Here is a 22421-nt window from a genome sequence, read left to right as displayed (position 1 = left end):
AGGAACCAGGACGAGCGGGGTCCCGCCTGAGAAACAGAACATGTGTAGATATGGTGGATGACTGAGTGGCCACATTTCCAGGAAAGGGAAGTGATGACGCAGTGGAGCGGGCCGAGGGGAGGACACAAACAGGATGCGATCTGCTGTGGCTTCCTGCGCATTTTTAGAAATCTGTTGTTGTTTTTTCCCCCATGAATTTCTGTGAAAGCAAAAAAGAGCTCATGCTATTTTCACAGCGTTGAGATGTCCAGACGTGCAGAAGACACCCCAGTTGATGGTCGTCTTGATTTTTTATCCGTCAGTTTTTTAGGAGATGTTGAGACATTGAGGCGGCACTGGACCCTGAATGGAGCTTGTACTAGTCAAGCTGAGCGTGTGGGAGAAGTAGAAAAAACACACAGGCCCCAAGTAGACAATCTGATTTAGAACCATTTTGTTTTTGACAATGAGACGTTGTATTCCTCACGTCGGCGGCCGCCGTTTGTGCAACACATCTCGTCTTGTCCCTGTAGCAAGTTTCACATTGTCAAATGCAGCTGATTCAGGTCAGTGGCATGCTGCCAGGCCTGTTGAGACTCAGCTGTGGTTTTGGTGGGCTGCTGCTCAATCTCTCACTCTGCTGTAGAAGTGTGTGTGTGTGTGTGCGTGTGTGTGTGTGTGTGTGTGTGTGTGTGTGTGTGTGTGTGTGTGTGTGTGTGTGTGTGTGTGTGTGTGTGTGTGTGTGTGTCTGTCTGTCTGAGACTTGGTGCTCCTCTTGTAGGAGTAGCAGCGGTGGGCGACTGGGCTGCGTGTCCCAGCCTGCAGTCGCCGAGCAGAAGTTGCATAATGGCTCCCATCCGTTCTATAGCTTTCCACTGTGGAATGAGTTCACTCGTGTGTGTGTGTGTGTGTGTGTGTGTGTGTGTGTCTGTTGTTGTTGTTTTTCCCCCCATGAATTTCTGTGAAAGCAAAAAAGAGCTCATGCTATTTTCACAGCGTTGAGATGTCCAGACGTGCAGAAGACACCCCAGTTGATGGTCATTTTGATTTTAGTTTGTTTGATTGTTGTGTGTGTTTCTGGGTGGGAATAGGAAAGAGCAGTGACCTTAGAGGCTGGCTTCAGAGGTTTCATCCAATGTGAACTCTGAGAGGGTCAGACACGGGGCAATGCCAGAGCAAGAAAACAAGGGCAGGGTCCACAGCCCGGTGCTGCTACACCCAAGGAAGGGAGGGAGAGAAGGGAGGGGTTGTCTTAGGATGGTATGGGGAGGGGGAGGGGGCGCAGTTCAAAGCCATTGAAAGAAAGAACGGATGTAGCCGAGTATGGAGAATGCGGAAGAGGGATCATTTTTACTTGTCCCTGAAATGCAATGTGGAGCCTCGCCTGGATTGTCTCCGGGCTCCACAAGCCCGAGCAGTGTGTGTATTTTTTATTTTTTCTCCCACAGTGCTGTCCCAAGCTGTTAGACAAAGAGGCAGGCTGGTGGATATGTGCCTTGCTGGGACAGTAGCTACACACACACACATGCCTGTACATGCAAGCGTACTGTAAACGGTTTGTAAGGATGCGGTGTGTACGTGTGCTGCTGCTGCTGCTGCTGCTTGCAGAGTGGTGTCGTTCTAGCGGGCAGGCTGGCTGAACGCAGGATGACCCATCTCCCCCGAGGCTCCAGATCACTACATCATCATCAGTCGCTCCTCGCAGTGGAACAGATGAGATTTCACTCCCATCAAGCACTAAGCAGGAACCAGGGCTGCTTTACTAACTGGATGGTCTACCCTCATAAATCTGTGTGAATCCACAATCTACTCTTTCCCTTGAAGAATCACTTCACTTACAACCTCAATAGCTCGGGGATTTTGTTGATTTATTTTTTTCTCCCTTTCCATAAGTTGGCAGTAAGCTTTTATGTTTGCCTGAATTTGACGTAATTTCAGTGTGAACTTTGCAAAACATCGACAGCTGAGGGTGATTTCCAATGCACAACTTTATCCGTTAAATAGATTGCGCCACACACGTGTGAGCATATAAAACTACTGTCTCTCGGTTCATTCCCTCTGGTCATGTTGCACCGCCTGTATGCGTATATATATATATATATATATGTATGTGTGTGTGTGTGTGTTTACATGAATATGTGATGTGCAGCTTTGTGCTTTCAGATGCTGATATGCGCTGAAGATGAGTGGCGTAGGAGACAACTTGTTGGAGCCGCTGTGCGCCGACCGCAAGCGTAAACTGTCCACCTGCGACACACCGGGCTTAGGGTGAGTGCAGTGGCTTCAGTTAAGCATCGATCACACAACGTTCCACTTTGTCCGCCGCTGTTTTTTTAGCAAAAATATCGGAGGCATCCGAACCGAGGCCGTACGGCAACGTGTCTAATCCCCTTGAACCCCCCGGCAGGTGTGACAAGCGTCGGAGGGAACAGGAGAGCAAGTACATCGAGGAGCTAGCCGAGCTCATCTCTGCGAACCTCTCCAACATCGACAGCTTCAACGTCAAGCCGGACAAATGTGCCATTCTCAAGGAGACCGTGAGGCAGATCAGACAGATCAAAGAGCAAGGTACCACCAAAGTACACCAATACACTCACTCATATTTAGTTGTTATTGTTATTGTTATTCAGATAGTATTTTGGGTTTTTTTTCCCGTATTTGTTGTGGGGAGTAAACAGTGAGTTAGACCGGATCTTGTGAAGCGCCCTGCTGCAGGACAGACGATGCCGGTGATGAAGTGGAGTGTTTGGTTCACGGCCAGGCCGCTTCACACTGACGGCCCGTTTGGCTGTTTCGTATTGCTGGGGGTAAACGAACACCGGTAATTGAGACCAGTCCTTGGTGGTCGCGGCTCAAGGCTGTCAGTGACAGCGAGTATCTGTTAGTGCCAGACCGAGCTTCTCTCTGGGAGACAAATGACTCCGGTGACTCAGAAATCAGGCCTCTTATCGCTCCTACCCGTCGGCCCTTTTCCAATTGTTTTGCACAGTTGACATGATTGGATAAAAGAACATCTATTTTCTTCCAACTGTTTGAGCTCGCCTTGAGAGTAGATCTGTGAGGTTAAGTGGGTAAGGAAGAGAGAGGGCAATCATATTGGAATCTGTCCAGAGGGTCACAGCTGGCTACTGCTGGCCCCGGTGTTATGCCGCGAGGTTGCCATAGTGACAGGAGGGGAATGATGGAGGGCCTCTGTTTTCTTCTTCTTCTCTTTTCTGTCTGTTGTTCATTGAACACACCTTTTCCCTCCATTTTTATGGATGTTTGTTTATGCATCTTTGCTCTTTGTCCCCGTGCCTCCTTTTTTATGTCAATCCTTGCTTTACTCTCTCTGTTTGCTCAGACAGGGAAACAATTAAATTAAATCCAGAGTCGTATTATTTGTCATCTTGCTCGGTGTCTCTGGCCACAGATGGTTCTGCTATATAGAGAGCTATCTAACAAAGCCTCAGACACATGCTGGTTTTATAAATAGAAAGGCATGCTAGTCATTCATCCGTGACTCACGCTGCCACCTGCTGGCCTGGAACAAATGCATGTTATTTCCTGGTACGAAGGAAGCTGCTCCCACAGCTAACTGGACTTCATAGAGTGGTCGTCGTGAAAACAGTATGATCGGGAAAACACCTGTTAACATCTTAACAGGTCGTGTGCACTTCTCAAAAGGAAGGTCTTCTGACCAGCAGCTGCTCTACCCGAGTTACACCATGAAAACTGTTTGCAATATGCAAAGTACCAAATAGAACAAATCCAAAGACATAGAAAGCTGTTGTAAAATGACAATTCTCTTCATCAGGAGTGTGATGTGCTTCATCTGTCCTCAGGAAAGAGCTCTTGCAGTGATGACGATGTCCAGAAGGCGGACGTGTCTTCCACTGGTCAAGGGGTCATTGACAAGGACCATCTGGGACCGCTGCTCCTACAGGTCAGCTTGGGCAAAATCACTGTGGGGCAAAAAAACAACCCTTATTAGCTGCCCGGTGCTTCTTTAATCATTGCTCACTTGCAGTTGATAGAAATGTCTCAGCTGGTTTATAGGAGGGCAAACATTAGTAACCAAATATGGTAAATGTAATGTTCTTATTTTTATTCATACGTCTTCTTCCATTCATCTCTCCCTTTGTGTGGCCCCGCTGTCTTCAGGCCTTGGACGGCTTTCTCTTTGTGGTTAACCGAGAGGGCAACATCGTGTTTGTGTCGGACAACGTGACGCAGTACCTGCAGTACAAGCAGGAGGAGCTGATCAACACCAGCGTGTACAACATCATCCACGACGAGGACAGGGAGGAGTTTCACAAGAATCTACCCAAGTCTAATGGTGAGTCATGGGTTTAAACGCATCTCAGATCACACATACCTAGATGTACGCTCAAACACAGCCACTCTCTCACACGCGCACACATGCGTATGACGATGTGAACTTGTGTTCACCTGCTGCCTATTTCTCTTCATTAGCACCAAATGGGGCATCGTGGGGTGGAGAGGCACCCCGGCAGAAGAGCCACACCTTCAACTGTCGAATGCTGGTGAACTTTGTTCACGGTCAGAGTCATGGGTTGTCGGACGAGAGGCCCGGGGGCCAGCGCTATGAGACCATGCAGTGTTTTGCCCTCACTCAGCCCCGGGCCATGATGGAGGAGGGAGAAGGTAAAAACCAGACGTTCTTGGCCGAAACTTAGTGTGTGGCTGTGCTTTCTACTGCATTTATGGTCAATGTGTGCATAAATGTTGCTAATAATACGATACGCACCAGGTTGTCCATGTCCGGTTTGTCCCCCCCAGCGTAGTCCAATGAGGACTTAACATTGCGTTGTCTCTTTGCTTTTAGATTTGCAGTCGTGTATGATCTGTGTGGCACGGCGCATCATTGCAGTAGAGAGGACGGAGAGGTTTAGCACACGCCATGAACTGTCTGGTAAGTTTCCACTGAGCGATGACTAATGAATGCAAGTACATTCCCATTGTGTATTCATGTTGTATACATGTGTCACTATCATTGGAAATATTTTTGTTGGGGATTCTGTGTACTTCTGCCCTTTTTTTCTTTCTTTAAAAAAAAAAAAGCAACAAAAATATAAATTCTCCACTCGTGCTCATTACGTGTGCTGATATGACAATGTGACCTTTCAAGCCATGTCCCTTTAGATATTGAGCGATGTACACCATAGATTCTTAATTCCCTTCGGCACACACACACTGCATCTAACGTTCACTGGCCATTATCCTTTGTGTAATCCCAGCGGTGCGTCTTCTGTTGCAGGTAAGCTGATTGAAATCGAGCAGCAAACCACTCTCAACACCACGATGCGTCCAGGCTGGGAGGACCTGGTGAGGCGCTGCATGCAGATGTTCCTCCATCGAAGCGAGGGACAGCCGTGGTCCTACAAACGGCACTATCAAGATGGTATGCGATTCTGACCCTCCCTACCGTTTACCCTCCCTTGCCACTACCACGCAGTCGCTACCACAAATGGCACAGCTACATTAGCAGGTGTAGGCCACAGCTACTTTATTTCCGCATTGGGAGTGAACGTTGGCGAAGGTATGAGCTGTTATTAAAGGCATCAGGTGGGCAGGTTTGAGCATTGTCAAGAAGGCTGCACAGACAAAAGTCTACAAGGAATGTACCAGAACACAAGTCTCCTCGTTAAGACGTTTGGTATGTGGGACACGGCCCGTGCTAGATCATTAAGAGGCTCAAAGCATTTATGAGTCATCTCTAGTACAACAGTAAACGTTGCCGGACATGTAAGACGCATTGAATAACACTCTTGACTTCATGGGGTGGCAGGAAGAAAACACAATATTTTAAATCTCTCCACTTGCTTTTCCGTACTGTTGTAACTCCTGTGTAGTGTACGAGTCTCTGTGGGTTGGAGTTTTGTTCCACGCTCTTCTTCTTCTTCCTCCTCTGATCCACTTTACCGAACTGTAATTGCTGAGTTAATTCAGTCAGCTTCACATTAGCAGCTTTCAGGCGGTGATTGTTGCCAACATTAGCGACTATAGGTTGTATGGGGGGGGAAAACTCAGACTATTCCCAGCACTCACAGTACAGAACAGCAAGCATCAACCAACTGTATGGAGAGTCAGCTTAAGTCCCTCCCACAACCTGGGACAGCTGTTCATAAGCGTTTTCTTTGTTATGTTGCGCACTCTAGCTTTCCATACTGGCCATGCGGAGACCCCGCTCTACCGGTTCTCACTCTGTGATGGTACTCCAGTCACCGCCCAGACCAGAAGCGACCTCTGCAGAAATCCCACCAGCAATGAGCCGCACTCTTTCCTCTCCACACACTTGCTACAAAGGTGCAACTTTCGGGAATTACATCTCCTAAATTGGATGATTGTCTCATTGTGTTTGTTCTGTTTACATGTTTCGTTATCTGCTGCCTTCCCTTTGTAGGGAGCAGAACAGTTGCCGTGGAAACCAGGGTGGAGGCATGAGGCCTCAAAACATGGGTGTGAACAACCCCAACCAACCCATGAACATGGGCCCAGGAGGGGGCATGGGCATGAACAGGGGCTACGGCGTGGCTGAGCAGGGCAACATGCCACAAAGAGGAGTGCCTCCGTACACTGGGGGCAACCGCATGAATCCCATCAACCAGGTGAATCCCATGCATCAGATGAATCAAATGAACTCCATGCATCAGGTGAACAACATGGGTCAAATGAATCAGATGAATCAAATGAGTTCCATGCATCCAATGAGCTCTCCCATGAACCAAATGGGGCCCATGAATCAGATGGGCCACCATGGCATGCATCCGCACCAGCAGCAGCAGCAGCAGCAGCAGCAGCAGCACCAACATCAGCAGATGGGTCAGTTCCATGGAGGTGGACCTGGAGGTGGAGGGTACGGGATGGGAATGACCAGTCCCCCCCAGGCCAGTCCGGGTATTAATGGCCCCCCACACAACGTCATGGGTTCACCCAGAGTCCGAGGAAGCCCCAAGATGGGTGCCAGCCCCTTCTCTCCCGGAGGTATGAACCAGACAAAATCACAGCTTCCTAACTCTCACATTTTGTGACACTTGTGTTGTTGCGTTGGATAGGTGACATGTATCTGGTTGTGTCTTCTGCAGGTATGAACTCTCCCATGAGCTCCAGTCACCCTGGTAACTCTGGAGGAGGGACCACCTTCTCCAGCAGCTCCTTGAATGCCCTCCAAGCCATTAGTGAGGGAGTGGGCAATCCGATGCCCTCCCCCCTCACCTCTCCTCCCCCCCCTGACAGCTCCCCGAGCATCAACTCCACCAACCATGCAGCAGGGGGGCCCTGCAAACCAAGCCTCCCAGCCTACTCCAACTCCAAGAGCCCGGGCAGCTCACTGGGAGCTGGAGGAGAGCAGCAGTGTCAGCAGAATCCACACACCCCCACCAGCGAGGGCCCACCTGACAAGCCAGACAGCCAGGCCAGCAGAGAGGCGGGACCGACCGGGGGAGAATCCAACCGACGGGTCCCTGACACCAAGTGCCACAAGAAGCTTCTGCAGCTCCTCATCACACCTACAGATGAGCTGGTGCCGCCTAATCACACGCCAGGGTCCGGGCCCGGCTCCGGCTCCACGCCCGAGGCTAAAGACGGAGCCGCCGGGGTCACCAGCCCCTCCTCCTCAACGGGAGTGTCCTCCTCTACGGGCGGGCAACCCGGCGCAGTGTCTTCCTCTGGCGCCGCAGGACATTTAACAAGCCAGTCACTGCAGGAGAAGCACAAGATCCTACACAAGCTTCTGCAGAACGGGAACACTCCCGACGAGGTGGCTCGCATCACAGCCGAGGCCACCGGGAAGAGCAGCCTGGAGTCGGGGGCACCGGAGCCTGGGCCTGCAGCCGCTGGAGGGGTCAGGGGATCCGACTCAAAGCAGGAGCAGCACAGCCCCAAAAAGGAGAAGCCCCACGCCCTCCTTCACTACCTCCTCAATAAGGACGACTCCAAGGAAAGTGCTGATGTCAAGCCAAAGCAGGAGGAGCTGGAGGGGAGAGGAGCTCAGGGGTCAGGGGTCACCAGCTCTGACCCCCACTGCTTGGATGGGAAGGTCAAGTTGGAGCCGTCAGATGAGGTAAAGCGTTAGAATAAACGTTTGTTGGATGTAGTTTGAAATGCCGACTAGAACATTGTTGTCTGATCGTTGTCGTGTCTCTGTGGTTCAGGCGGAAACCCTGGAGACCATTCTGGGTGTCCCGAGGAACAACCCTGGCTTCTACCCAGAACCAGACTCCAGAGCAGGGAAGGAAGCGGGAAACAAACAGGGAAACGTGCCCGACAGTTTACATGGTAAGTCAGCCTATTTGAGTATCATGATCAAATCTCGCTCACCGTGTAAAAACACAGAGGAGTATGCATTACAGCCTACATGTAATGTCGGATCATTTTAAGTCTTGCGTGAGGTATCGCGCTGTACAGGATTCCTTGTCGGGGCCAGTCCTGGTCTGAGAATCTAAATGTGTGAGGGTATGTAATCCAGCGTTGGTATTGTGTGTGTGTGTGTGTGTGTGTGTGTGTGTGTGTTTCAGATGGGGAGAGAGGCCCCATGCCTCCAGCTCAGCGCAGTGCCTATCAAAGAGCCTTGTCCATGGACGCCAAGCTCATGGCTGGAGAGGGAGTAGTAGTAGTAGGAGGAGGAGGAGGCCTGGCCGGGAGACGGAATGTCCCCTGTCCCACTTTGGTCAAACAAGAGAAGATGGATGCTCCGATTCGACCTGGGCCCGTTCCCAATGGCTTTCCAGGGGGCATGGGTGTGTGTCCACCACGGGGCAACCCAACAAGTAACTGAAGCACTTATTTATTAGCATGCCCAACACAGCCTGGCTTTCTACTTTCCAAAGAGTAGACCGCATGGGGATATTTGTTTCTTTTCATTTTGTTGCGAAGCTTACTGATGAAAACACTAACTGTTCATGGTGTGTGTGTTGATCAGGAGGTATGGGCAGAGGAATGGTAATGCCCCAGCGGCCTCCCATGGCGGGGCCAGGGGACTGGGGGATGCCGAGGTCCAGCGGCAGCCCCGTGGCCGCACCAGGACACCCTGGCATGGGTCGCTCTGGTCCAATGGGAGGACCCATGATCAACCGGTCCAACAGTGTACCCGGGAAAACCAGGTCTATGCTGCAGCAGCAGCTCATGGATATGGGTACGTCTCATGTGGTGTGTGCAACTGAAACAAGTGAATGTTTGGTGCTTGTACTTGCGTTGGTACTTAATATGATAAAGTCATGCAATTATCGCAATTGCAATCATTTTATGGGCACTGACTGGTGGATAATTTGACTCATTGTATCCACTCTATATTGATCATACGCTACACATCTTCATCTCTGCAGGTACCAATGAAGCCAATATGGGCATGAGCCCGTTTGGTGGACATGGGCCCCCACCTCAGTCCCCGTCCTGGCCAGACTCTGCAATGGGACAACTGGACAGGCCAAAGACTAAAACAAACAGGTAAACCTTCTGCACTGGTCCCGACTCTATCCCTCTGAATGTTTGCCAACTTGGACTTTAAAGGGAAAGTTTGGATGTTTTGAAGTGGGGTTGAATGGGGTACGTATCCATAGTCAGCTTATCACCTACTGGTCACTCGTACCTCATACAACCCCACTTCAAAACATCCAAACTATCCCTCAGGTTATCTCTAAACGAAACCCAAAAGCAGGTGTTAATGGTGTTAGTGACTGAAGTCTTGTCTCCTTGAAGTGATTTAACATTTCCTCTGTCGTTTGTCGTGTTAGGGACCAGTTTGGGCACCACCTGGAGGAGCTGCTGGGCCCCCGGATCAACAGCGAGGGCCCGAGTGATGAACGGGCACTTCTTGACCAGCTGGACTCTCTGCTCAATACCACTGATGTCATTGCTCTGCAGGAGATAGACCGAGCCCTAGGCATCCCTGACATCGTAGGCCAGGTACAGCACGCACTACAGTAAACATAATATTTGGTATAGGAAATAGTAACGCATTACCAGTGCTGGCACCAATGGGGCATGAGCCCAAATTTACTTCAGTTCTTCGAAGAGTCATTTTAATTTATAACACGAATGAAGCAGAATGTGTGAACTTATAAATGCAACGCAATTTTTATATGTATACCGGTAGTTGTCGAGAATAATATTTGTTAAAATATAATTGATGTGTCCTTTCTTTATTTGATTTGACAGTTGTTTACTACACAGAGACGTTACTACTACTAGACTTCTTGAATATATATATACCCAAATTATTTATATATATATATGTATATGTATATATATATATACATATACATGTATACATATATATATACATATATACATATATACATATATACATATATACATATATATATATATATATATATATATATGTATATATATGTATATATATATGTATATATGTATATGTATATATATATATATATATATATATATGTGTATATGTATATATATGTAGATATGTATATATGTATATATATATTTATATATATATGTATATATGTATATATATATATATATATACATATATACATATATATATATATATATATATATATATATATATGTATATATATATATATATATATATATGTATATATATATATATATGTATGTATGTATGTATAATTTGGGTAGTGGGTCCCGGCTTGTCATTAAGGGGTGATGGTGGGTCCCGCAGCCAGACCAGTTGAGAACCACTGCATTAGATGATACGACACTTAAGTGAACAGGTTGCTGCGGTCCTGAATTAAGTGCACATTCTAATTAGACAATTGTGTTTGATGTGATTTGTATGTGGGGTCTCAATCCACGACTTAATGTTAGTTTGCAGTAAATGACATGCAGCTTCTCTGTACCCTAGAACCATAGACCTGAAGGCCACCAGCAGGGCCCGGATCGAGGCCAGGGTCGGGGCCCGCCATCAGAGCCTTTCCCGGGGCCAGGCTCCTCCTTAGGCATGGACCAAAAACCCATGTATACCCAAGGTTACCCCGGGCCCCCAGGGCCCTCCTCTATGGGCATGCAGCCGGGTTATGGTGGCAACACGATGCAAGGCCAGTCCGCTGGAGGCTTCAACCCCATGATGAATCAAGTGGGCCAGACGGGGGGCTTCCCTGGCATGACGGGTATGGGCAACCCCCGCGCAAACATGATGCGACCTCGCATGATTACTGCCACCAAGCCTCTCCGACTGCAACTGCAGCAGAGACTGCAAGGACAACAGGTGATCACACAGGCCCAAATATCCTTGTTATGTGAAACATTGAGCAGGTCAGCTTGTGTCTTAAATTGGCAAGCAAACTGGCATATTTAACGCTTAATCTTGTCTCATCTGGCAGTTTATGAACCAGACCCGACAAGTCTTGAAGATGGAACAGGCCCCCGGAGGAAGCCCTGCAATGCATTCAGGCATGCAGCCCGGCATGCAGCCCGGCATGCAGCCCGGCATGCAAGCCGGCATGCAGCCCGGCATGCAGCCCGGCATGCAAGCCGGCATGCAGCCTGCAAGCATGGCTGGTCAGGTACGTGATCAGCACTTCCTCACATCTAATGTAGTGTGCATTTGATTTTTAACAACATCAGCCAGGTCACCATTTGTGAGATTGTGGTCAAAACATTGATGTTGGTCTGCAGCCCGGTCTCCTGAACGCCCAGATGATGGCTCAGCGCAGCAGGGAGATGATGACCATGCAGATGAGAAGGCAGCGGATGATGATGCTGATGCAGCAGCAGCAGCAGCAGCAGCAGCAGCAGCAGCAGCAGGGCCAGGTAGCAGTGAGAGGCTTCAGCCCTCCAAACGTCACAGCACCCGGAGGCATGGACGGCTCCATCGGAAGCCCCCCCATGAACCAGCCTGGACAGCAGGGCTATAACTATGGAGCTAACTATGGTGAGTTGACTGAGACAGAGCTCTGTATCATTTCATCCTCCATATTCGAGTGTCACACTCGTGACTCTCTCTGCTCTCTTGTTGTTGTTGCAGGGATGAACCAGCAGGGGGACCCATCCTTCATGGCTCCAGGAAGCAGCCCGCCAGCAAACATGATGCAAGGACGAATGGGAGGTCCTCCACAGACCGCCATGATGCCAGGGATGCAGGGCAATCCACAGGGAGGGCCAATGTACCAGTCAGGAGACATGAAAGGCTGGCCACAGGGCGGCATGCCACGCAGCAGGTACGTAGCGTCAGGCTTCCTTCAACTACATTATGTAGAGTCACCGATTATTCAAGTGCTTGTAGTTACGCATGACCATTTTAGCACAATACTCAATAAATAATTTTCCCGTTTAAAGTTGCAAAGGTAAATTACTTACTTTATTTTTTCTGGTTTTCCAGCACGTACCCCCAGCAACAGTTCACCCAGCAGAGCAACCAGGGTCAGTTTGGACCCATGATGATGAACAACTCCATGGGTGGACCCGGGCCAGTCAGCGGGGCACCCGGTGCGGGTCAGATGGGCCAAATGCCAGGCCAGAGGCAGGGCCAGATGCAGGGCCAGATGCAGGGCCAGATGCAAGGCCAGATGCAAGGCCAGATGCAAGGCCAATTAGGCATGAACCCCATGGGAATAGGCAGAATGCCAATGGGGCCTGATCAGGTAGGTAATACATTGTCACAGGAGTGGCCTTATGTGAGGGTCAGCACATGTTTTTAAATACATTTGAGATATGATAGACCAGGGAAGGAAAATTCAGGACAATTTGCACATCTCACTGTTTTCCTCTCTGCAGAAGTATTGCTGAAGACCTGTGGCTGATGAGAGAATCTGGAGCCTTTCAGCTGTGGCAGAGCGGTCTGAGCCCTGAGAAGAGCTGGACCTACACACACACACACACACAAACACACGTAGTAGGAGTTCTCCAGCATAAAACATGACGCAGGAGGAAGCGAGCTACAGGGACAACCGACACCTCACATACTGTACCCCTGTTAAGGTGATGCACAAAACCCCCAAAATGTCAGCGTGTGTGGGTGAGCGTGAACGACCCGGAGCTGTCGGGCGGTAGTCAGCGTCACGGCCGGGCTGCAGAACGGGACTATGGTACAACTCGCTGTGGCTGCACTTTACCTGGAAGCTTCTGTGTGGAACAAAGATTGATGCAATATTTCTTCGTCATTACAGCCTTACTAGAGATTCAATGCCTTCACAACGATGGGTTTCTTTTCTTCTTCGTTTTCCTTTGGGATGCGCCTCATTCTTGAAGTCGTCGGAAGCTATAAGCACAGTGAACTATGTTATGCAGATCGGAGCAATAACTCTCGCCTCTATGCTTTTAGACTGTAACTGAGCATCATGACACCTGTTATAAGCAAACAAATGGTACTGCAGTATTAGATGTCTCAAATGTCCTCTGTGAATATGAATTGTAAATATTCTCCAAAATATATCAAACATGCTTTTTAAAGGCCCATTATTGCACAAAGTATGAGACCTGGTTGTATTTTTGTGTCCCATAGGTCAATACTGATTTGTTTTTTTTAGTTTTTTTTTATGCTCCTTCGTTTTGTCATTTTTATGAATGCTGTATTTTAAAAGTTTTCCGAAAAGTCATGTTATTCCATGTTTTAAGCGAGGCACTTTCACTTGTGACGAGTATCTGATGAGTTGAAGGTTCCGAGCTTTCACGCTGTCGGGAGGTTTTATCGGAAAGTGGCGTGGAAGTGAATTCTGCCGGGACGGTCGATTACATGACATGATATGATTTTTTGTTGGGCTCTGTGTGATGTGAGCTGTGTGGGGTTTTTTTTTTGTCTGCAGTAGAGTGAAGACGGGAACACAAACTCCTCAGTGTACCAACAAGCCTGGTCCTTGCAATGCCCCCCTCCAGCTCTGTCTGTGGAGTGTATTTTTATTCGCACCGTTTTCTTTTGACTGTTGTCCTAAACTCGCTGAATCTACCTTCTCAACACGCGCAATCCAAAGATATTTTTCCACATCTCTGTATAGTTTCTGATGTACATTTTTAACGACATGCGTTGTCGTAGTCTGATGGAGAATGGGTACAAATCACATATCTGTAAAAGCATTTGATGGTTGTGTACTGCAAGCATAAGGCGCATGGGGCTGAGGCTATCGGTGCAGAGAGGACTGGAAACTCAACCCCGCAGCAGAACGTTTTTACATCCAGAAAAGAAATTGAGAAAACAACACGTTTTGCTGTGAAAGACAAACACCAATGGAATGAAATCCACTTCAAGACATATCAATATCTTTTCTATCTGTCAGGAAGCAACTTTTATGTCCATCTTTGGTTACTTCATGAAAAAAAGGAACTTTGTAGAGTTTCAATGAAGTGCAAAAAGAGATCATTTGGTTTGTTTTTCTTTGTTTGGAGGTAAAATAAGGTGTCATTTTACAGGATGTATATTACAGATTTTTTCTGTTGTTGATATTGATGTAAATACAAATTTCTATTTAAACACCCTGGACTCCTGGCTCTCTGATTGTCTTCTGATTCTTGACTGCAGTTTACCCAGCCTGACTCTAGCAACAGTAAATATCAGCCAGTTTATTACATTGACAACAGAATCACTGATTAAACAAAGCTGTCGGGTGAAGATGCTCATGAAGGCCCAAATACTGTGATGCACTAACAAACAGACAGCGGTGGAGGAAGCGTCCTGTAAAGGTAGTGATAGGACCGTGTGTAAATACTTCAGAAGAGATGTAATATACTGAGGCAGAGTGCTGCACTGTAAATATATTCCATTACAAGTAAGAGGCCTGTATTCAAAATCCTACACAAGCGAAAGCTCAGAAGTATTAGTAGCAAATAGTAGAATTAGACAATCTGCCCCTATGACCGTTCAAGACATTATTGGTTTGTTAATATTAATCCTAATCTGTAGCATTTTATCTGAAATATCAATTGTTTAAAAGTTTAACATGTATTTTTAGGGGAGACAGAAGTCCCAACATCATATAAACTGATGTTTTCACTGTTAACACGAGGGGGCGCTGTTGTCCGCTAACGTCACACACAGCAGCTCGTGCATGTTTATAATCCTGAGATTCACATCCTGCTCGCACGAGGGCGCTGACTACAAGAGAGTTGCAGGAAGGGACATGAGGTTTGATTCATTTTTATAGATTGAGGGATTAAAGTAATAATGATAATTAAATCATTGGGCGAATATAAAAATCCAAGACACGGTCCTAACTGGATTTAATGGTGAAACAATATCGAGTTTTACGGTGACCACAATAGCCTCGTCTTCATTTTATCCACAGCTCGATCAGATTACGTAAAAAGGGAGTTTGTAGATAATTGTGTGTGATTAGAAATTCAGCGCTGAGAATAATTTGTTCAGTATAAATTAACCTATTAAAGAATTGTATATGCTAAAGATGTATGTGCAAGTACGTATGGGCACTTCTCAGGCAATGTTAGAGTTCCATAAAAAAAAGGGGAAAAAAATAAGTTTATATATTAATAGCACATTTAGAACATACGACTGTACTGTGGGAATCTCTCTCTCTCTCTCTCTCTCTCTCTCTCTCTCTCTCTCTCTCTCTCTCTCTCTCTCTCTCTCTCTCTCTCTCTCTCTCTCGGAGTGTTGGCGTGGTTCCCGGCCCATCTGCGGCCTGGCCCGTGGATTACTGTTTGTTAATGTTTCAATCAGCTGTGTGTTGAGGAATGTGGAGCTATTTAACCTGAACTTCCCCAGGTGTGCCGAGGCGCCGCTCAGTCTGGGCCCCGCCGCCCTCCCCTGCCCTTGGCACAAAGCTATCACACAAACACAATCACACACTGGCCACGCCGGGGCTGCAGCTGTGCGCATCGCACTGCAGGGAAATGGGAAAAACATTGCACCAGGGAGACAGAATAAATCTTATGACGAATCGCCTCGCCAAAGCCATTTTAACCCCTGCAGTGCCGGGGGGGGGGGGGGGGGGGGGGCTGAAACTGCTGATTTATACGATAACATATTGAAACACCATATTTAAATGGCTGTTTTATGGAGTTAAACAAACGTTTGAATCGTATTAATTTCAGCTTGTCCTGCCTAATAAACCAGTTATCTTGTTTTGTTTATTTAATTCATTTGTAAATTGAATGTAGAATTGAAAAAAATAAACACGCTTTGTCATGACTGCGATTGTTTTATTTAATCCTAAACTTAATTTCAAACTGCCTCAATTTGTCAAGATCTTTAGACTTGACGATTTAACGTGAGACTTCCTCTGGTAATGTGATACGGTAACGACCCATAGAGGCAAATTACCAATTGAACTGGCTAGGAGCCATTTATTGACCTCCAGCTTTAGTTTCATGTTTCAAAGACTTAACAGCTTCTTCTAGGTGCAGCACTTTTTTTTATTGACAACCACATCGCACTCCCTTGGTACTCAAGTCAGCATCAAGATAAGGAATTCCAATGCATATGGGTAGGCTGCTGTCAATCACAGGAATAATACGTCTATAACAGCCAATAACAACCACCAGATTGTGTCGTGTTTCACAACTTCTCGTGTTTTCAGAGAAATCAAAACTGAGAATCTCCTGATAGTTGTTGTGATGCAGCAACTCATAACTTTCTCTTTCTTTCTCTCTTTCTCACACACACACACGAGGACACAGATGAGGTCTTGTTCAAAAATAATCTTGTTTTAATAAAAACACGAATAAGGTACATTGTAAGAAAACAATATTTTCACATACTGTGGCATTGTAATATACAATACAGTTTTGTCGCTCAGGAATCTGAGAAATTTACTTTTTTATCTTTCACAAAATGTTGAACATCTCTATATGGTTTACACAAAGATACAAAGAGCGTAACAGAAACATTAGCTTTCTTTAGAAACTCTACAAGCAACGCGCGATGCTGGTTGCACTGAACATGTCTTGGTCCCCCGGCTAACCCAGTCTATATCTGGACACCGCCGGTCTTCTTCATTCTCTCAGGGCCCTCTGATGAATCGAGAGCCCTGAGTGACAGAGATCCTCGTCGTCGTCGGATGTCCACACAACGTCGTTTTTCTAGCATTGGGAGTTTGAAACGTCCCTACATAGTTCAAGGTTTATTTTTTAATAGATGTGGTCGAGAAGTCACATCAGATAGCCTTGTTCGTTCTTCGCGGTGCGCGCTATAGGTTGATGGTGCGATGCTCCACGAGCTCTTAGCGGCACATAATCCTGTCGTCTGAGCATCCATTCTGCAGAGGGGGAAAGGAAAACAATGGTTGATTAGTACATCTGCTTTACATGGATATGAAGCAAACCGGTGCGCAAAAACAACGTTTACGCACGGTCTTGGCATTTTTACGCACGCGTACTGACGTTCAAACACACCGAATAATCACACTGAACCACTCTCGGGTTTATTCTGCAGTATATGTGGAGGGATGTTTACCTCCACTGCGATGCTAGCGATCTCTGCGTTCAGGGTGGTCAGCGGTGTGCGCGTAACGCTGCTGGCGGCGTGATGGCGGCTCTTCTCGGGCTCGTCGAGCTCGACCTGCAGGTCCCAGATGTAGTCGATAACGTGCTGCAGGATCTCCACTTTGCTGGCCTTCTTGTTGGTGGGAAGTGTGGGCACGAGCTCCTTTAATTTGCTGTAGCAGCTGTTCATGTCGTGAAGGAAGGCGCTCATCTGCTCGTCCAGCAGCGGAATCTTGCACTTGGCGATGCTCAAGCTCTGCTCGGACAGGCAGCGCACCATTTCCTCGCCGCCGACCTTGCTCTTCAGGGCGCAGGTAGATCCGACAACCTTCATGATTAGTGTAGAAAGTGTAGTTTCCAAAGATGCCGAGGGAATGCAATAAAGTAGTTGAGCAATGAGGCTTATCCTCCTCTTAATCTTAAAATATCTTGGCAAGATTATGTTGACAGTTCGCAACATCCACATGGGTAAGCCTCCTCGTCTTTATAGCAGAGCAGCAGTCGGGGGCGTGCCAGATCCGTCCTGTTTGAAGACAGCAGGCCAATGAGACGACAGCGTTTGTATTGATGGGTCGGGTCCATAACAGCGCTCTGAGCCAATAACAGCTCTCGCCTGGTTATCGGGATTTACAATCTGTTTGAGGGATGGCGTTACAAATGGAAACAAATGTGTGTCTTTTATGGGTAATATGTGGGAATCCAGCTGTCCATGGCTTGGGGACTCTGCAGGTGTAGATAGCCTGGGGACAGCTAAGGGGTGGTGAACGCCGGGGTATGCACTGTGAGAATGTGTGTGGGATGGGACGGGATGAATAGGATGAATGGCTCATGATAATTAGGCTGCCACCGTGCCCCAGATTTGCCTCTCACAATTGCTGCAGATGTGGATGACAATAGTACAGTCAAATAAGACAATTGGATGCACAGAGTGGCCAAAAGATTCTGGGAAAGCATTCACTTTTTGTGAACTTTAATTTGTTCAGGATGATGAAGTTTGTGTTGGAAAAAAACCTGTATTTTGTATAACAGTGGAATGCTAAAGAGATAAGCATCTTATTCAATTAATTTGAGGACAGATTGTTGATTGTTTTAGAAAATATGCTGCGAACCTAATTCCCACACCACTTCTCTCTCCCAGGACAACATCTCTGCTTTTTTTTCTTTTTTTAAACTCAAAGCTCCCTTTATGCTCACAAACTGCACTTTTTTTTCTTGCAGCACAGACTCTCCTTTTCCTGGTTCCTTGTGCTGAAGGAAGCCCAGTGTGAGCAGCAGCTTCACGGATTCCTTCACATGTTTCTGCAGTGTGTGCTCAGCCTTGTGTGCACACTCAGATCGCATCGCTCTGTTCCGAATCTTCCCCCCAGATTGTCCAAACAAGCCCGAGCAGACTGGCAGGCGCCAGCGCGGTGACGTCACCCATTCATCCGAGCCTTGACGCCTGTCAGCCTGGCGCCGCTCGGGCGGTCTCCATGGAGACGTCAAACAAGAGAGCTCGCACTCCGCACTCCTCCATTCACCTGCGTGGCGCGCGGAGCCCCTGAGAACAAACCGGCTCCGGAGCTTTGTCGTTCATTTATCACTTTAAAGCAGCGGGGTGAGATTACCGCCCAGCGCACCTGCAGAGCCCGGGCTGTCAGAGGAGGGGAGAGGCTTCGCCATTATGTTGTTGCCGCACTTTCACACAAAATAACTGTCGCATTCCACCACATCACCCTTTGACTTCTGCATGTCACATGTGGTTACTTAAAAACTTCTTTTTTTAATCATTTGATTCCATGCATTTTATTTGCAGTTATGTAGTTTACACCTTTTTCCAACATGATCATTTATTATGTCAAATCGTGTGGACTACACCATGCATCAAATTAATAAAGCTTATTTAAAGATAATTTAATGATTTAATTGATTATTTTTTTTAAGAATAACAAAATAAGTGAATGAAAATCCCATTTTTATTACTTAATTTACTGACTTATCACTTAAATTAACTGAAAAAAACCTTTTCCCTCTATAATATTGCAGCAGATAATAAGTGGAAGAAGTATTAGGATCCCGTACTCAAGTAAAAGTATAAATGCTAAAATGTACTCTCCGTAAGTTGCTATGGTTCCAAAACGTAGTTCAATACAATTCTTGAATATTATAAGCAACATGTGCTAAAAGTGTGAAAAGTTTCAACACTCATTAATTAAAGCTATGGCCCCTGTCAGTGTCATATTATTGTTTCTTAAATAATTCGATGACTGATCTAACGTGTGCCACGTATTTTAAACGTTGCAGCTGGCCAATGTGAAGCTATTCTTCATATTTCAAACTGATCTGAATGCTAATCTATAGCATTCCATCACATCAGAATATTTAAAGTAACCAGTAACTTTAGTTGTGAAATACAGTAAAAAAAAAAGTATTTTTTGTCCAAATGAAGTAGAAGTATAAAGTAGCATAAAATGGAAATAATTAAGTAAAGTTTAAGAACCTCACAAATTGCATCTAAGCACATTACCTGAGTAAATTAGTAACATTCCACCACTGTAATAGACCATATGTTATGCTTATAAACTCAGTCTTGCATTCAGGATCAGAAACGTACCAGTTAATAAATGCATGTTTTTGCAGATTTGGTTTATAGAGCATCATTAATATTCTAGGTATTGAACTGACCGACGCGCTGCACAGTTTTCCATCACGTATTAAAAAATCATTTGCATATTGAGGGACTTCAAAACAGCTTGTTCTCTTCACATTTGAACACAAATGCCATTTAAAGAGCCCCTTTCTTATATCGGCACAGATGTTGTACCAGATCCAAGATAAGATATGTCTTGTAACAAAGTTAACTACCACCAGGCTCGTTTCTTCTCGCTTTCGCAGAAGCCTGTAAAAACTTTTTAAGAAACTTTCTTTCTTTTTTTTTCTCTTTCTCTTTTTTTTGCCCTCTGTCCTAGGTCGCAGCTGAAAGGGCGGAGAGGGGAGAGGGGGTGGGGGGGGCGGTTGGGCAGAACAATGGGAGTGCGGTGCAGGGATTGTGGGAGAGAATCTAGGCTGGAGCCACAGTGTCTGGAGCGCCCCTCCACTCCCCTCATCCAGCTTTTGTTCAGCTGCAAAAGCTATCAGCACTTCCTACTGACACCAACAATAACTCCACACAGCTGGGCCCTTTTTAGCCTGTTTACAGCACATCAAGGCGAGGGGAGAGGGAAGACAGAGGGAAGAGGCAGAGGAGGGGAAAGAAAAGTGAAACATATTAGCTCCTGATTTTAACTGACAGAATGCCAGTGCCCTTTCCCAGCTCCCCTTTCCCTCCTCCATCGCTGACACAGAATTCACCTCCCAGCGGACTCATTACACCAGAGCCGATTATCACTTGCTATTTTATTGCTGCGACAGGCTACTGTTTGTGACAGTGCTGTTGCAACGTCCTGCATGCAGAAAAGGCAACACTTGTCTTTCTGTTGTTCAGGACATTGTGCTATATTTGTTCCAGCACACAACCCGGGTTTCCCAGTCGTGTTTTTCAGGATAAATTGTTCCATTTGAGGCAGAGGAAACGTTATTAGCTGATACGCCCTCTTTATCGCCACAGCAAATAGATCTACAAAAGCACACTTACAGGAAGCTGGTGCGGGAATTCACCCAGAGGAAATTCCAGAAATGCTTTCACACGTTTGCTGCTGTTATTATTGCTGCGGGGACAATAAGTAGTGTGCTTACTACTTCCTGAAACGTGAAAGTGACCGAAGCACAATAATGGTCGAGGAGAATAAATGGTGAGTATTTCACTCCAGCATGATCATTGAGAGGCACTGATGAAAAGAAATGTTCAGGAATTTGATGATGAGAGGAGAGCTCCACATGCAAGTTTCCAACAATTTTTACTCACATGCACACACACACACACACACACACACACACACACATGGGCCATCTCCTCGCAGCTGTGGGATTAGTTTCCAGTTCCCTGTCACGCTCTTCCTGTTTGCTTGATAATGATCACACCTGTGTGCAGGTGTGTGGAGAGGCTCACATGGGACTGGGAGGGGTGATTGCGGTGTCGGATACAAAAGCATTTGCCACACCACAGCGTCACATCTCTATTCACAGCTGAGTGATGATTGACTGGTGGACGTCCAGGACTCATCAGTCACAGGTTCAGGTGGAGGAAGTTTGCGCTGAATGGGAGGTTTTGTATGCTGTGTGTGTCACGGCTTCTGTGGGTGTGCGTTGTGTATGTTTTCTGCCCTGGATTCCTGGTATGTCCCCGCCGTGGCCTGGCACCTCCCTGGGCCGCCCACCCTCTGTAATGACTGAGGACCGGTGGTTGGGAGTCACTTCCTGTGGGAGTCCTGGTTCAGAGATGTGTCATCAGCAGCACAGACCGGCTGGAGCCTTCGCCGCCTGTTTGGTGTTTTTCCTGTGTGCAGGCAGCAGACTGGGTGGGTGGATAGATACCCTTCGCTGAAAGCCAGGGGCAAGTTACAGGAACACTATCTCCATCGGATAGTTGATGTGCGGCAAAGCCTCACAGAGATCCTTGAAGCCCCACAGGTGTCCTCTGCTCTGTGTCCTTGGCCCGGGAGGACTCGCAGGGACAGCTTGGTCTCTCTCTATCTCCTTCTCTCTCGCGCGTTTATGTGCGCGCATTCACCGGACCCAGAGCTCACCCCTCCTTTACACCCCTGTGGCCATCTCCCTCCGCCTGGTTCCCACACACACTATCAAAGCCCTTTAATGGCTTCTAATTAGCTCCCCATCTGCTGGTGACAGCGCACTGGTGGCATGCTAAAGCTCCCATTGAGAGCATAGGCATTGTGCTCTGGAATACTTTCCACTCCAGTGGCAATTGCCTGGAGAGAGAGCTTTAGTTGGGGGTGTGGGGTGCTGGGGTGAGGCTGGGTGAGGAGGGGGTGAGAGGGAGGAGGAGGAGGAGGGGATCCTGGGTAGTGTTCTTTACAGTCAGGGGCTTGGGGGAGGGCAGCGGTGGAGGGATGCACAATGGGAGACAGTGTTACGGCTTGTTGCAAATCTAATAACGCCAGAGTCTCTTTTCCGTCCACTAGTCATCACCCCCCCCCCCCCCG

The 22421-nt window shown here is 47.2% G+C and overlaps 2 protein-coding genes across 2 annotated transcripts in view; one reads left to right on the top strand and one right to left on the bottom strand.

Moving 5' to 3' along the window:
- ncoa3 (nuclear receptor coactivator 3) overlaps positions 1 to 14377 on the top strand; it is a 28851-nt gene extending 14474 nt beyond the window's left edge. The window contains exons 2-22 of the mRNA XM_079266295.1: positions 2143 to 2247; positions 2387 to 2547; positions 3804 to 3904; positions 4123 to 4297; positions 4435 to 4626; positions 4808 to 4894; positions 5240 to 5383; positions 6141 to 6288; positions 6386 to 6966; positions 7068 to 8044; positions 8136 to 8259; positions 8499 to 8750; positions 8903 to 9115; positions 9306 to 9426; positions 9714 to 9885; positions 10814 to 11176; positions 11292 to 11474; positions 11587 to 11842; positions 11936 to 12128; positions 12290 to 12551; positions 12685 to 14377. Coding sequence (XP_079122421.1) covers positions 2162 to 2247; positions 2387 to 2547; positions 3804 to 3904; positions 4123 to 4297; positions 4435 to 4626; positions 4808 to 4894; positions 5240 to 5383; positions 6141 to 6288; positions 6386 to 6966; positions 7068 to 8044; positions 8136 to 8259; positions 8499 to 8750; positions 8903 to 9115; positions 9306 to 9426; positions 9714 to 9885; positions 10814 to 11176; positions 11292 to 11474; positions 11587 to 11842; positions 11936 to 12128; positions 12290 to 12551; positions 12685 to 12696 — 4803 coding nt within the window. The 5' untranslated portion in view covers positions 2143 to 2161 and the 3' untranslated portion in view covers positions 12697 to 14377. The remainder of the gene's footprint in view (positions 1 to 2142; positions 2248 to 2386; positions 2548 to 3803; positions 3905 to 4122; positions 4298 to 4434; positions 4627 to 4807; positions 4895 to 5239; positions 5384 to 6140; positions 6289 to 6385; positions 6967 to 7067; positions 8045 to 8135; positions 8260 to 8498; positions 8751 to 8902; positions 9116 to 9305; positions 9427 to 9713; positions 9886 to 10813; positions 11177 to 11291; positions 11475 to 11586; positions 11843 to 11935; positions 12129 to 12289; positions 12552 to 12684) is intronic.
- Positions 14378 to 16542: 2165 nt separating this feature from the next.
- On the bottom strand, positions 16543 to 17784 carry id1 (inhibitor of DNA binding 1, HLH protein). Its single transcript, XM_079265487.1, has 2 exons — positions 17312 to 17784; positions 16543 to 17114 (listed from the first exon to the last, which is right to left on the bottom strand). Exons 1-2 carry the CDS (start codon positions 17672 to 17674, stop codon positions 17079 to 17081), a joined length of 399 nt encoding a protein of 132 aa, XP_079121613.1. The 5' UTR covers positions 17675 to 17784; the 3' UTR covers positions 16543 to 17078.
- Positions 17785 to 22421: the final 4637 nt, after the last annotated feature.

Source organism: Melanostigma gelatinosum (assembly GCF_949748355.1).
Source record: "Melanostigma gelatinosum genome assembly, chromosome: 3".
Classification (NCBI taxonomy): domain Eukaryota; kingdom Metazoa; phylum Chordata; class Actinopteri; order Perciformes; family Zoarcidae; genus Melanostigma; species Melanostigma gelatinosum.
Note: the sequence above shows the minus strand (reverse complement) of the source record. Positions and strands in the feature narration are given on the sequence as shown.

Coding starts and splice junctions, on each gene's coding strand:
- id1 (XM_079265487.1), bottom strand. CDS start 17,674: ATGAAGGTTGTCGGATCTACCTGCGCCCTGAAGAGCAAGGTCGGCGGC. Junction 17,115..17,311: donor TCGCTAGCATCGCAGTGGAG/GTAAACATCCCT, acceptor CCCCCTCTGCAG/AATGGATGCTCAGACGACAG.